At 35.1% G+C, this 13,151-nt stretch overlaps 1 protein-coding gene across 10 annotated transcripts in view; it reads right to left on the bottom strand.

The window, feature by feature from the left end:
- LOC124356157 (longitudinals lacking protein, isoforms F/I/K/T-like) overlaps positions 1-13,151 on the bottom strand; it is a 288,925-nt gene that overhangs the window by 255,393 nt on the left and 20,381 nt on the right. For all 10 annotated transcript variants that reach the window (XM_046807313.1, XM_046807315.1, XM_046807318.1 and 7 more), the window contains exon 3: positions 2,127-2,198. In XM_046807313.1, the coding sequence (XP_046663269.1) occupies positions 2,127-2,198 (72 nt within the window). The remainder of the gene's footprint in view (positions 1-2,126; positions 2,199-13,151) is intronic.

Raw genomic sequence — 13,151 nt, 5'->3', positions numbered from 1 at the left:
TTCAAAGAACTGTAATAAGAATTTAATTTTCCCATAATATTTATTTTACGAGTGGGAAAACTTGATTTGGCACTAAAATATCATCTTTATTTGTTATTATGTAAATTTAAATTTTACAATTATTTCCATTGTAACAGTTATTTAAATAACATACTGTAACAAAACATGGCTATACAAGTAATTTTATAACAAAAGTTGTGGAGAAAGAATTTATTTTGTTACTTGTTACCACTTTTTTTTAAAGCAATTCCACTAAATACTTACAAATTTAGTTATTAATTGCTGACTGGAAGTGTTATAGCCACCTCTTTACACCTTCCTAAATGGGTTTTATAATGATAATATGTAAGAACTACTTAATTTAGACTACCTTATGGAATATATAACATATTTTTGCACTACAATATGAAATTCAAATGAGATTTAATTTATTCTTGCAACTGAAATAACAATTTTTAAATGCACTGTTGTCAATGAAAATATTCCGATTGGACAAGATGAAGACTTTTATTTATCAAACTAACAGCGTCTCTAAACCTGTCATAAATTTAAGAACAATTCAGATTTAGAAATTAAAAAGAATTATTTCATCAATACATTTAATCAATTGAATTGAAGAGGGTTTTTTCAAAGACCAGCAATTATAGAGCATTTTTATTGCTGTACACATAGTCGTTTATAGACACAGTAAATGGACTATCAAAGTGAAATTATGTAACACTGTTAAGCCGTAGAATCAAGATTCTAATGTAGATTACCGAATGACACATCACCTTGTGGATACTACATGCAATATGGGCGACTCAGAGTAAGTGTCGGACAGGAGCTGTAGGAGAGTAGGAACAAAGGTGACGATTCACGTTCACCGCACACTGAATAACTAATTCAATTGAAATCACAATTTAACACTGCACTGATAAAACAACCCAACACTCCCCCTCCCACTTTCAACTTTCACTTGAAAACATGGTTTTCTCACAGTTGAAATGAAAACAGTATTGTAATCAAATCATTTGTTTACTAGAAATTTACATTGTATAAAATGTTTACAACATATACTTAAATACCCTCAAAACACAAATAACAAATTATCCATGAGTGTTAAATAAGTCACAAATTTCCCTGTAGTTAAAATATTGTCAGGTCTGATGTTTACATAACATAAGTAGTTTACATAACAATATATAACTAAATAATGAAAAACTAGATGGAAGTCCAGAATAAAAAAAATATATTACCACTTAATGGATATATCTTTCATTATGAAGGGACTAAAACATCAGATACTAACAATTTCTGAATTGTCTTGTAAATAAACACAACTATTGGTAAAAGTTCAAAAATCCCAACAGGTAATCTTTCATGAGAGTTTTTTTCCAAACCATAACAAAGGTGGCAAATTATCTGGGGTAAAAAGGAAAAAGCTTGAACATGATTGTACTTCATTTCACCTTTATTTGAAATTAACAGAAACTATATTATTTGTAAATTTATCTTGTACAATAAAAACATGTAAGAGTTGTTGTGCTATATGAATATTGCTAATTTTTTTGACTTTCTGTCTAGTAAAATTATCTCTCACTTGAAAACAATTTAAGAACAGTACATGAAATATATTGCTTTGGGACTGTCTATATTCAGCTGAACTGATTCTGTTAGTCTACGCTGAGCGAGCTACTGTCTGTATTTATTTGATGCTAATGTGTTTTGATTACCTTTTTAAAATTCGATCTATTACTAGTAGATTTTATTACTACTTATATTTTTAGACTTATTCTCTTTGTACACCAGCTTTTAATAAAATTACAAGAATTGAAATTTTGTATTCAAACATTATCTACCAGTAAAATCTATTACTGGTATAAAAATGTTGAATTTTCTTACTCAACCACCAAAATGTATCATGAATGATTTCATCATGTAACGTGGTTACATAAGTAATCATTATTCAGCATAATCTGATAACCGATTCTTTTCCACTGGAAGAAAACCATATTCTCGTTGGTTGTCACTTTACACTGCACTGCACTGCACGATTACCGGCACCACTATCGACGTGAGGGTAAGGAAAGAGGGAATAACTTTTACTCTGAGTTTCCCACAAGTTACAACACGTCGGGCCCTACCTTGGGAGTCTTGCTGAGCAGCTAACAGCATGTCCTCTCCATTGCCCTCCCCGGCTGAGTGCCAAGGGATTCCTGGAACAACAATTGGGTGTTATACTTGTGCTAAATTAGTATGATAAAATACTGTACAACGCTCCATCAGTCTAATTTAGACAGTAACAGTGGTTACATCTTCCAATCTAAAACAAGAAACAAATACTTTTGTCCAGTTTTAGAGAAACAAGGTGAAATTCAAACTGAGAAAATGTAAGGAATGTGCTGGAACTTGTCAAAATAAACAATTCACTCTGAACATAATATTGTGTCCTATCCCACGTTAGTTATCACCTGTTTTTAGGCTTTTATATACATTTAAAAAAATGCAAATAATTGACAGCATTATAAGAATGAGTTACTCAAGGATAATTTTGTCATAAACATTAAAATTCAATTAACATTTTTTTAAAGAAATATTTTTAATGCTTTCAAAATTATGTCAGTTTAAAAACTAATGACGAATTGCAAACTAAGGAAAACAAAATTGAAAGTAACATAAAAATACAACAAAAAATGGGTTAACTATCTGATATTCCTCATTTCTAACAATTGGACTAGACACAACAGAAAAAAGTATTTTTATCACACTATATAAATAACAATGGGTTTTGAGGGGTTGATCCTTGATTGATCAGTGAAGTGATACGTTTGACTTTACCTTACAACAAGGATCTGATAATCACCTGGTGCACAATTTAAGTTTTTTCAATGCGCTAACATTAAAACTTTGTTATTGTTTCAGTACAAGTCAATAACAACTGTTTTTGACCGGTTGGTCAGTGAAGTGATACGTTTGACTTTACCTTACAACAGGGATCTGATAATCACCTGGTGCACAATTTAAGTTTTTCAGTGCACTAACCTTAAAACTTTGTTATTGTTTCAGTACAAGTCAATAACAACTGTTTTTGACCGGTTTGGTCAGTGAAGTGATACGTTTGACTTTACCTTACAACAGGGATCTGATAATCACCTGGTGCACAATTCAAGTTTTTCAGTGCGCTAACCTTAAAACTTTGTTATTGTTTCAGTACAAGTCAATAACAACTGTTTTTGACCGGTTGGTCAGTGAAGTGATACTTTTTTACCTTACAACAGGGATCTGATAATCACCTGGTGCACAATTTAAGTTTTTCAGTGCGCTAACCATAAAACTTTGTTATTGTTTCAGTACAAGTTAATAACAACTGTGTTTAGATTAAAAATGAAGTTCTCCTGAATTTACCAGAAAATCTGTTCCTATTATTGATATCACACTTTTACTTGACTAGAAAAACTTTTATTCAAAATAAAACAAATATTTTGAAGAGAATATATGCAGAAAAATATTGGCAGCAAGCCTACGCCTATAGGGAAATGATTTCAACATTATTGCAAGCTAGAAACTAGTTGTAGTGTTAAACCATTTTTAGGGACACCATAAATGGTAAAATCTAAATCAAAATTGTTTCAATCTTTAACTCCAAATTGGTGTGGGCAATTGTAAATGTTCAAATGTGTCTTCCAAATCTGACATGTCTAAATACACGTGTAAGAACCATTCAACTGCTAATACGACTACTCATAAATAAAAATAATACAATAGTATTGGAGTCAATAAAAACAAGAAAAAAGGAATTTTCCAACATGTGGAGATCAACTGATTTCATAATCCCACCTGCATTTAATTAATATATGAAAACAAAAGAATTGTTTTGCTGAAATCAAACTAAGCTTAATATAATCTTTGCTTGGTTGACTTGTAAAACTAAGACAAAAAATTGAATCACTAATAACAATAACATGCAGATAAATTCTCTTATGTATGTTGCTACAAATTTATTGCTTCTAAGCACAATTTTTTTTTATTAAATAAACTTTCGTATGATATATATATATATATATATAAACCAATAAATCTTTACTTACAAAGCTATTTAAGGAACAATAGGCTATTTATTGAACAATGAGCCATAAAATAAATTCCAATTAACTACTGAAATACAGAATGCACAGGTGTATGGGAATATTAATTAATGTATTTCATAACATTGTCCATGAGATCAAAGAAAACCCCTGGACCTTGGGCCAAATCATGCTTGAATCTTGCGCTCTATGTATTAAAAACTCCATTCTACAGTAGGAGTTGGTGAACTGTAACCACCTGCACTACTTGTGTGTCTGCAAACAGTTACAGCACAGATGAATTGACAATTTTTTGAAATATTAAAAGAACTTAATTATTTTAAATACAGAGACTTTTCAAAATATGTTGTAACACAAAAACATATGCATTAAGTATCAATATAGCATTATAAAATGTAGTATACCTCATTTAGGCCCAATTTTTTCCTACAAGAGGTAGAGGCTGAGCCTATTTTGGAAGCAGGATGTTTCATCACTACAGGATCACTATCATCACCAGAATTAGTGCTTGTAGAGCTTACATCATCTTCACTATTACTTCCTCCAAGACATAATACCAGAGTGTCATTAGCATTTTCTAAAACTCTGTCTTTTCCCAGTATTCCTTTTTCAAATTTTTATCATGTTCAAAACATTTTGTCTAGTGATTTGGTCCAATAGCAAACCACCTTGCTGTTTGGTTGCAGTGTTTTAGTAAACAAGTTAATGTAAACGTAATTGATGTATATCATTTAGTAAACAAGTTAATGTAAACGTAATTGATGTATATCAATCAATCAATCATTTATTGTCAGAACAGCATCATTGCATATTCTTTTATTGAATTCAATTCTTTACCTTAAATAAAACAAATTCCATTGTATTAATATTGCACATACGTATGGTGCAGACTTCTCATCATAAATCTCACCATGCCACTCATTTTTTCTTCATACTAGATTGAGAATGTGACTTGTTGTCTTGTTTTACATTGTAAGGACTGTTATCAATAATACGAACAATATTTCCTGGTATATTTGGAAAAACTAGGTTTATTTTTAATCCACTTCTCAAACATTTCACCATTATTGCAGGAGCTTCCGGTCTCCGACCTCTCTCCTATTCCTATGAGAACTTATGATGTAGGGAAGTTCTTGGCATTTAAGAGATTGCAACTCACAAACATTGTAGGACCCAAGGGTGTTCTGTATCTAGAGAACTCTCAGCCTTCTAGAAAACTTCTCTGAAAGCTACTGGGCTGTGAGAGCTCCCACTTTCTAGTATTTGGTAAGTGTGGGTGGATTAAGTCCATAATAATTTATGAGTAATTCAAAAGTTTTTTGCATATTCAACAAAACATTCTATTGGTATTTGCATGAGATAAATTATTTTGCAAGTAGTTTGTTGTCTTCTTCTTCTTCTCCTACTGCCATGCACTTAAGCCTCAAGGGCCTTTTGCGCACCCCGGAAGCACACCATGAGGCCTACTAGTCTAAGATTTCAGCAGTTCCACAAACCGCCGAAAACAATCTATCAGGTCCTCCTGGGGAAATTCACCACCCTTGTCCAAACTACCAAAGATGGCATACCGTTCCCTTGCTATTGTAGGACAATCAAAGAGCAAGTGTTCAGCAGTTTCATCCTGCTCATCACACATTCTACAGAGCGGATCCTCCTGAGGGATGCCAACTCTGTGAAGATGCTTCCTCAGGTGACCATGTCCCATGATCAGACCTCAATTCAATTTAATTCAAATTTTTTTTATTGCAGTAGACAATTTTTTACAATTGTATTGCATGCGTCTAACTTATTCTAATTCTAAGACGTATAACCCGAGAAGACATTAATCTATTTAGTGAGAGGTCAGACGCCACTCTGGAGGAAGGCGACTGTAGTAACATTCTGCTCATTCTCATGCCTGGATGCAACCTCCACCTTCTCTCATGTTCAGCGCAAACCCATTTCAAAACAGCCCCAAACACCTTGGAATACCGCCGAACGGTTGAGGGCCTGTCATAATTGACGCTGAGTCCCGGTTAGTTAACCACATTCCTGAAGGTATCAGGAGTAATAGTAATTGTGTCCAGTATTGTTTAATTACTATTGATTGATTCCACATTGTTACAAGCCAACCCTGAGTTTTCAACAATGCTGCCAATATTAAAATTCAACACTCAACAAGTATTAAGTTGTTGATTTGCTTTAAGTTAATCAAAAATGAATGAACAGGTGGGGTTGTCTTTGTCTCCTAACCTTAGGTATGTTGTCAATCACATCAATGAAAAGTGTGAGTGGAACAAAAATGATTCAAGCATCAGTAGTTTATTATTTACATTGTTTGACTGAAAATTCAACCCTTCTTTGAATGGCAGTCATTTCCGGATGGGTTGTCATTTGAGGTCGTGTTTAGAGCTTTGTACTATACTAAAGACCTTTAATTAAATATCAACCTATGATACTCATTTATTACTGGTAAAGATTACATACATTGTCACATTGAAAACACAATGTAGTACATTTCAATTTTAAGAGCAATGCAATCCTCCAGTTCGTCCAGATCTTTAAAAGAAGTAATACATTAATTAAATTTAAAATCAATTAAAACAAATCAATTAATTAAAAACTAATTACAACACAGATAAAAGAATTTTCCAAGATAAACAATAATTAATTGTTTAATTCATGATTAACCCAAAAAAACTCATCCACTTCATAAAATGGGTGTTCCGAAAGGAAAATCCAATTTGTCTTTTGAAAATACCAAATGGCAGTGCAATCCATAATTTTGGTCTAAGAGACAATGTCGCTAATGAATATTATTTGGAAGTCAGTTTTTTGGTTACAATATTGTTTGCGCCCCTTGTGTTATATTGGTAGATGTTTTTATATGTTAAGTTGTTTGATCATTGGATATATGTTAGATTAGATTTTTTTTGTCCAGTTAAGTATGTATCCAGTTTTAAGCTCTATCTTAAATTGTTTCAAAAACTATTTAACTCTTCTGGGACTTATTGCACTGCTTGTATATCTTCTTGATTAGAGCGATAATACTAATGATACTACTTACTGCACTGGAAATACTTCAAACTAGCAGATTACAAGGACCTGAAATAGATACTTTTGAACTGAATTGGCTTCTTAAACCTTTGTATGTAAATACTGTTTTGATCGTGACAGCAAGGTAACTCTACTATGACGTCTGAAATACAATTCATTTGAACCAGAAATGCTTTTACACCCGTTAAACCTAAAATATAACCCAGTCACAACATTGTTTAAATTTTAAACTTAACCATGAACTGTAATGAGGGCTATCCAGAAAATAACAGACGTTTTCAATAGTGCAGCAGTGGGTGAGGCTACAGCCGCCATCTTGTTGTCAAGACACTCTGGCATTTAGTATGCATCAAGATGTAGTTGCGCGCCATCTGTATCTCTTTTACTTTTCTCACTGTGATTAATTAAAATGTGTGCAGTAATTGAAAATCTCACCACTTGTGAAGTATATTCAGTGATAACGTTGTTGTTGGCAGAAGACCATAAACCAATTGAAATCTATCGCCAACTTTGTGAAGTTCATGGCAATGGAATAATGAGTGAACGCAGATTAAGGCAGTGGTGTATTGACTTTAAAAATGGCCACACCAATGTTCATGACGATAGTCGTAGCGGTTAGTAGCCTAGAGACTAAAGATTGGATATTGAAAATCAATGACAGTTCATGAAAATCGCTGTTTCACAATGACTGAACTCCCTGAACATTTCCCACAAATTTAACGAAGTTTACTTCATGAAATTGTTGTAGGAAAGCTTGAATACCACAAATTTTGTGCCAGGTGAGTTCCAAAATTCATTACAGAAGATCACAAAAAACAAAGACATCTCGATTGTATTGTATTACTGATGAAACATGGGTGAAGCATGTCAATTGTAAAACAAAAATTCAGTCTGTTTTTTGGGATGCTAAGGGTGTGATTCTGGTTGATTTCCTTGAACGAGGATCAACAATCAACACAGAGAGGTACTGTGAAACATTGCAGAAGCTACGACGAGCGATACAAAACAAAGTGTAGGGAAAATTGAGCTCAAAAACTTTTTTTCACACAACAATGCACATCCCCATACAGCCAATCGTACACAAGTCTTGGATGATTTCAATTGGGAAGTGTTTGATCATCCGCCTTATAGCCCATATCTGGCACCAAGCGACTACCACCTCTTTCTAGCGATGAAGACCTGGCTCGCAACGCAGCGCATCGATAGTGACGCTGAACTTCACGCTGGTGTAATCAGTGGTTAAGATCTCAGGTGGCAGATTTCTACAAAGCTGGAATCTAAAGACTTGTTTCATGTTATGATAAATGTCTCAATTTCAACGGGGATTACGTTGAAAAATTGCTTAAGAGTGTAGCTTTTAAATGTGTATAACAAAATGTTCCTATTTCAGTTGGTTAATTTTTGTATTTCAAAAACGTCTATTACTTTCTGAATAGCCCTTGAAATATGTAGCTTAAATATGACTACTTCCAACTCAAAATTAGCATAGAGCTCAATCATATCATAACAAAATTATTTTCACTAAAAATACTACATATTTTGACTTTCGGATTTCTTCCCGTTGTTCTAAAATAATTCATGTGCAACTGACATTGTTAGAGCTGTTCATAAAAATATTATGGAATCTTACAGAGAAGTTTGAGTTGTTTTATAGGTATTTATAAAAACTTTCACACTCCAACTTCTGGGTGTCAAACTTTTAAGTCCAATAATTCTGAATGGATTGATCAAGACATTGGGACATCTACCTGTGTTTGAAGTTGGTTTGTGTTTGACGATGGAAGAATTGTGAAAGAAACAGAATTTCCTGGACATTAGCCATTGTTCAGTGATACAAAATATCAGTTATTTGTAAAGCTGTCTGTGATCAACAATGCCTTCGACATAAAATTTTCAATTCGTATTCAACTTTGTGTCTGTGTAAAACTGGACTAGACATACAGTTGTTAAAGACAAGATTGCTGCTCTTCCTCTAACTCAATTTTATTGTAAGAATCTGGATTTATTTTTATTTTTACTCAATATGAAAGCCACTTAGAACATTCAATTTTAAATGTTAATAATCTCCCTTCCTTTCATGCTCACTTTAGAAATAGAAACATTTCAATGTACAAGGCATGTTTTTTAAGCAAGTACCATTTTTATATATACAAAAATTAAGTACACTTTTAGTAACAATTTTATTTTTAAATGAAAACCCACACAAGCGACTTATACACAAGCTGCTTATGTAGCTATTATCTACATAAGTGACATCAATATTAAGGCACTTATATATAAAAACAACCTTTTGTATACTGTCATCACAGAAAATTTGCCGCCTGATTTAACAGTATCTGCAACACTATCATTCGACGCTACTATTATCATTGCGGCACTGACCTGATGTACGAGGGCTATTCGGAAAGTAGATTACGTTTTGGAATTAAGAATTAACAAAATATAGGAAAAATTTTTTATTATATATATTTGAAAGCCACACTTAAATACTACTTTTCAACATAGTCGCCATTCAAATTTAGGCACTTATCATATCGATGTATGAGCTTGACAATGCCTTCCTCATAAAATTCTGCCGCCTGTGTCTTCAACCAGTTTGTCACTTCTTGCTGCAGCTCTGCGTCGTCGTCAAAGCGCTGCGTTGCCAGCCACTTCTTCATTGTTGGGAACAAGTGGTAGTCACTTGGTGCAAGATCCGGGCTGTATGGTGGATGAGGAAACAACTCCCACTGGAATGATTCAAGAACTTCACGTATGCGATTTGCCGTGTGAGGTCGAGCGTTATCGTGAATCAGAATTTTCGAGCTCAACTTTCCCCTACGCTTGTTTTCGCTCTTCTGAGGTTTTTTAACGTTTGGCAATACCTTTCTGAGTTGATTATAGTGCCTCGTTCCAGGAAATCAACAAGAATTACACCTTTCTTGTCCCAAAAAACGGTCGCCATATCCTTTCTTGCCGACATCGTTTGCAAACATTTTCTTGGTTTGTGAGGGGAACTTGTGTGTCCCCACTCCATTGACTGCAATTTGGTCTCGCACTTAACATGTTTCACCCATGTTTCATCGCCAGTTACGATGCGATCGAGTACTGATTCACCCTCTTTGTCATAAGCAGCCAAAATTGTTAACGCTACAGCCATGCGCTGGTTTTTGTGGACGTCGGTCAGGATTTTCAGTACCCATCTTGCACAAAACTTGTGGAAGCCAAGCTTATCAGTGACGATTTCGTATAACAAAGTTCGTGAAATTTGAGGGAAACTAAGCAAGAGTTCCGTTATGGTTAACCGTCGATTTTCTCAGACCTTTGCGTCAACTTTCTCAACAAGTTCGTCAGTCACTATGCTGGGTCTTCCACTTCGCTCTTCGTCATGAACATTTGTTCGACCATTTTTAAACTTAATGACCCATTGTCGCACTCCACCTTCAGTGATAATGTTGTTCCCATAAACTTCACACAACTGACGATAGATTTCTATAGGCTTACAGCTTTTGGCAGTCAAAAACCTAATTACTGCGCGCACCTCACAGTCGGCGGGATTTTCAATTGCGGCAGACATTTCAGACAGGCACTGTGACTAGATGCGTTTCAACACGAACTTCCCGCTAGCACGACTGGATAGCCACTGAGCGGTGGGACATCCTGACACCAAGATGGCCACGCTAGTCCCGCCCCTAGCGGCCACAGCGCAAAACGTAATCAATTTTCCAAATAGCCCTCGTAAAAACAAATTATTGTCACTGGGCTAAATTGGGGCTGTTTGGGAGATTATAAAATTATTCCTTGCAAAATCCTGTGATGACATTTTGAGTTTGTTTTGCTGCATGGGATAGACATTGTCATACAGCAAAACATGTTTCTCAAAAAAATGTTATGCTGTATTTCCTCAAACATTTTTTCAATTTTTTGTAATTTGAGGAAACACATCTGATAACAAATATATGATCAAACACTCCAAGCATGAAAGGCCTCACAAAAATAAAAATTTGTCATTTATTGGAGTGTTTGATCATGTATTAAGCAGCAAGTCTGTTTATTTTAACTTTTTCATTCACATCAAGCACAAAATTGTTGGTGATCATTGAGGATCGTCCACTCCATTTCCCATCATGAACATTCTTTTGGCCATCTTTTAAAGCTCTTACCCATTTAATATCATTGCATCACTCAATGTTTATCTATACATTTAACAATACTGACAGTGAACAGTAAGTACTTCACAGTTACCGGGGGCATTTGAAAAACACATTAACAGATATAAAAACAATCAAGTTTTACCGTAATTGCATCTGGGCCTTGCTAAAAGATGAAGTGTACAATCGTGGGATACTAACCACAGCGCTGCAGTGGCACAATTTCAAAGCGGTGCACCTATTTATAAAACATGCCTCATGTACATTTTTCTCTGCAGTTTTAAGATACTGAATTTTTAATGATACTTAAAAAATTAATTTCATTGACCTAGCTGTCCTTTTAAATTTTTTTATTGATAATGGATGGTTTGAAAGGATAATAGGATTATATTATACATGCCATTGTTATTGTGTAATACATTTTGGCAAATGTCCGAACTTATATTATCCCTTCAAACCTCATAGTGGTTGACAAAGCAATGAAAAGCTCAGAGGTAATAAAAATTCAATTAATAGTCAACTTTGTATCAAAAAGAGGGCTGGATTTCTAATCTGATATAGACAAGGTTGCTGCTCCCACATTCTCAAAACATTATTGTGTGAATCTGCTGGCTATTTCTCTATTTATTCAATATAATTATTTTATTTCTAGAAAATTACCCATTAAAAAAGTAAAAGATTTCATTTCCAAATTATAATTACAGCATGAATGAAACAGTTACATGTACATCCGCCCTCCGCCACCCCTCAGTCTTGTGTAACTAACAAAAACTAAGACGACTCCTTGACGTCGAATTTTGAAGGATCCAGCTGTAGAATATGTAGGAAAATACTACAAAAACTGTGGATTTGTCAGGGAAGACGTCAGACACCTAGGGGGCAGCACTGCATGAACGAGGTTGATTTACTTGCAATGGATATCTTCATTGCTGTTGTCCAGGATAGTTTAGGGCCGGCAACGCGTTAGACGAGAACAATTCCAAACAACTGATTTCCTCACTGCTGTTGTCCAGGATAGTTTAGGGCCGGCAGCGCGTTAGACGAGAACAATTCCAAACAACTGATTTCCTCACAGCTGTTGTCCAGGATAGCTTAGGGCCAGCAGTGCGTTAGACTGGAGAACAATTCCAAACAACTGATTTCCTCACTGCTGTTGTCCAGGATAGTTTAGGGCCGGCAGCGCGTTAGACGAGAACAATTCCAAACAACTGATTTCCTCACAGCTGTTGTCCAGGATAGCTTAGGGCCAGCAGTGCGTTAGACGAGAACAATTCCAAACAACTGATTTCCTCACTGCTGTTGTCCAGGATAGTTTAGGGCCAGCAGTGCGTTAGACTGGAGAACAATTCCAAACAACCAATTTCCTCACTGCTGTTGTCCAGGATAGTTTAGGGCCGGCAACGCGTTAGACGAGAACAATTCCAAACAACTGATTTCCTCACTGCTGTTGTCCAGGATAGCTTAGGGCCAGCAGTGCGTTAGACTGGAGAACAATTCCAAACAACCAATTTCCTCACTGCTGTTGTCCAGGATAGTTTAGGGCCAGCAACGCGTTTCGACTGGAGAACAATTCCAAACAACTGATTTCCTCACTGCTGTTGTCCAGGATAGTTTAGGAACAGCAGCACGTTCAACTGGAGAACAATTCCAAACAACCGATTTCCTCGCTGCTGTTGTCCAGGATATTTAGGGTCAGCAGCGCTTTAGACTAGAGAACAATTCATTACCCTCCATCCTTCTATTTGCTGCATTCTCCATCTTGGTACCATACAATCACCTCTGGTCATCTTAAACCGAAGGTGGCACATCTTCTTGGCCCATTAACACGGGGTACAACTTTTCTTCATTCTAATATCAGCTCTGTAGCTCAACATCAATCCTTGTGGAGGGCATTATTTAAAATAATAGGGGCACAGCT

The sequence above is a fragment of the Homalodisca vitripennis genome, chromosome 2 (genome assembly GCF_021130785.1).
Source record: "Homalodisca vitripennis isolate AUS2020 chromosome 2, UT_GWSS_2.1, whole genome shotgun sequence".
Lineage (NCBI taxonomy): Eukaryota > Metazoa > Arthropoda > Insecta > Hemiptera > Cicadellidae > Homalodisca > Homalodisca vitripennis.
This window is presented reverse-complemented; position numbering and strand designations above follow the sequence as displayed.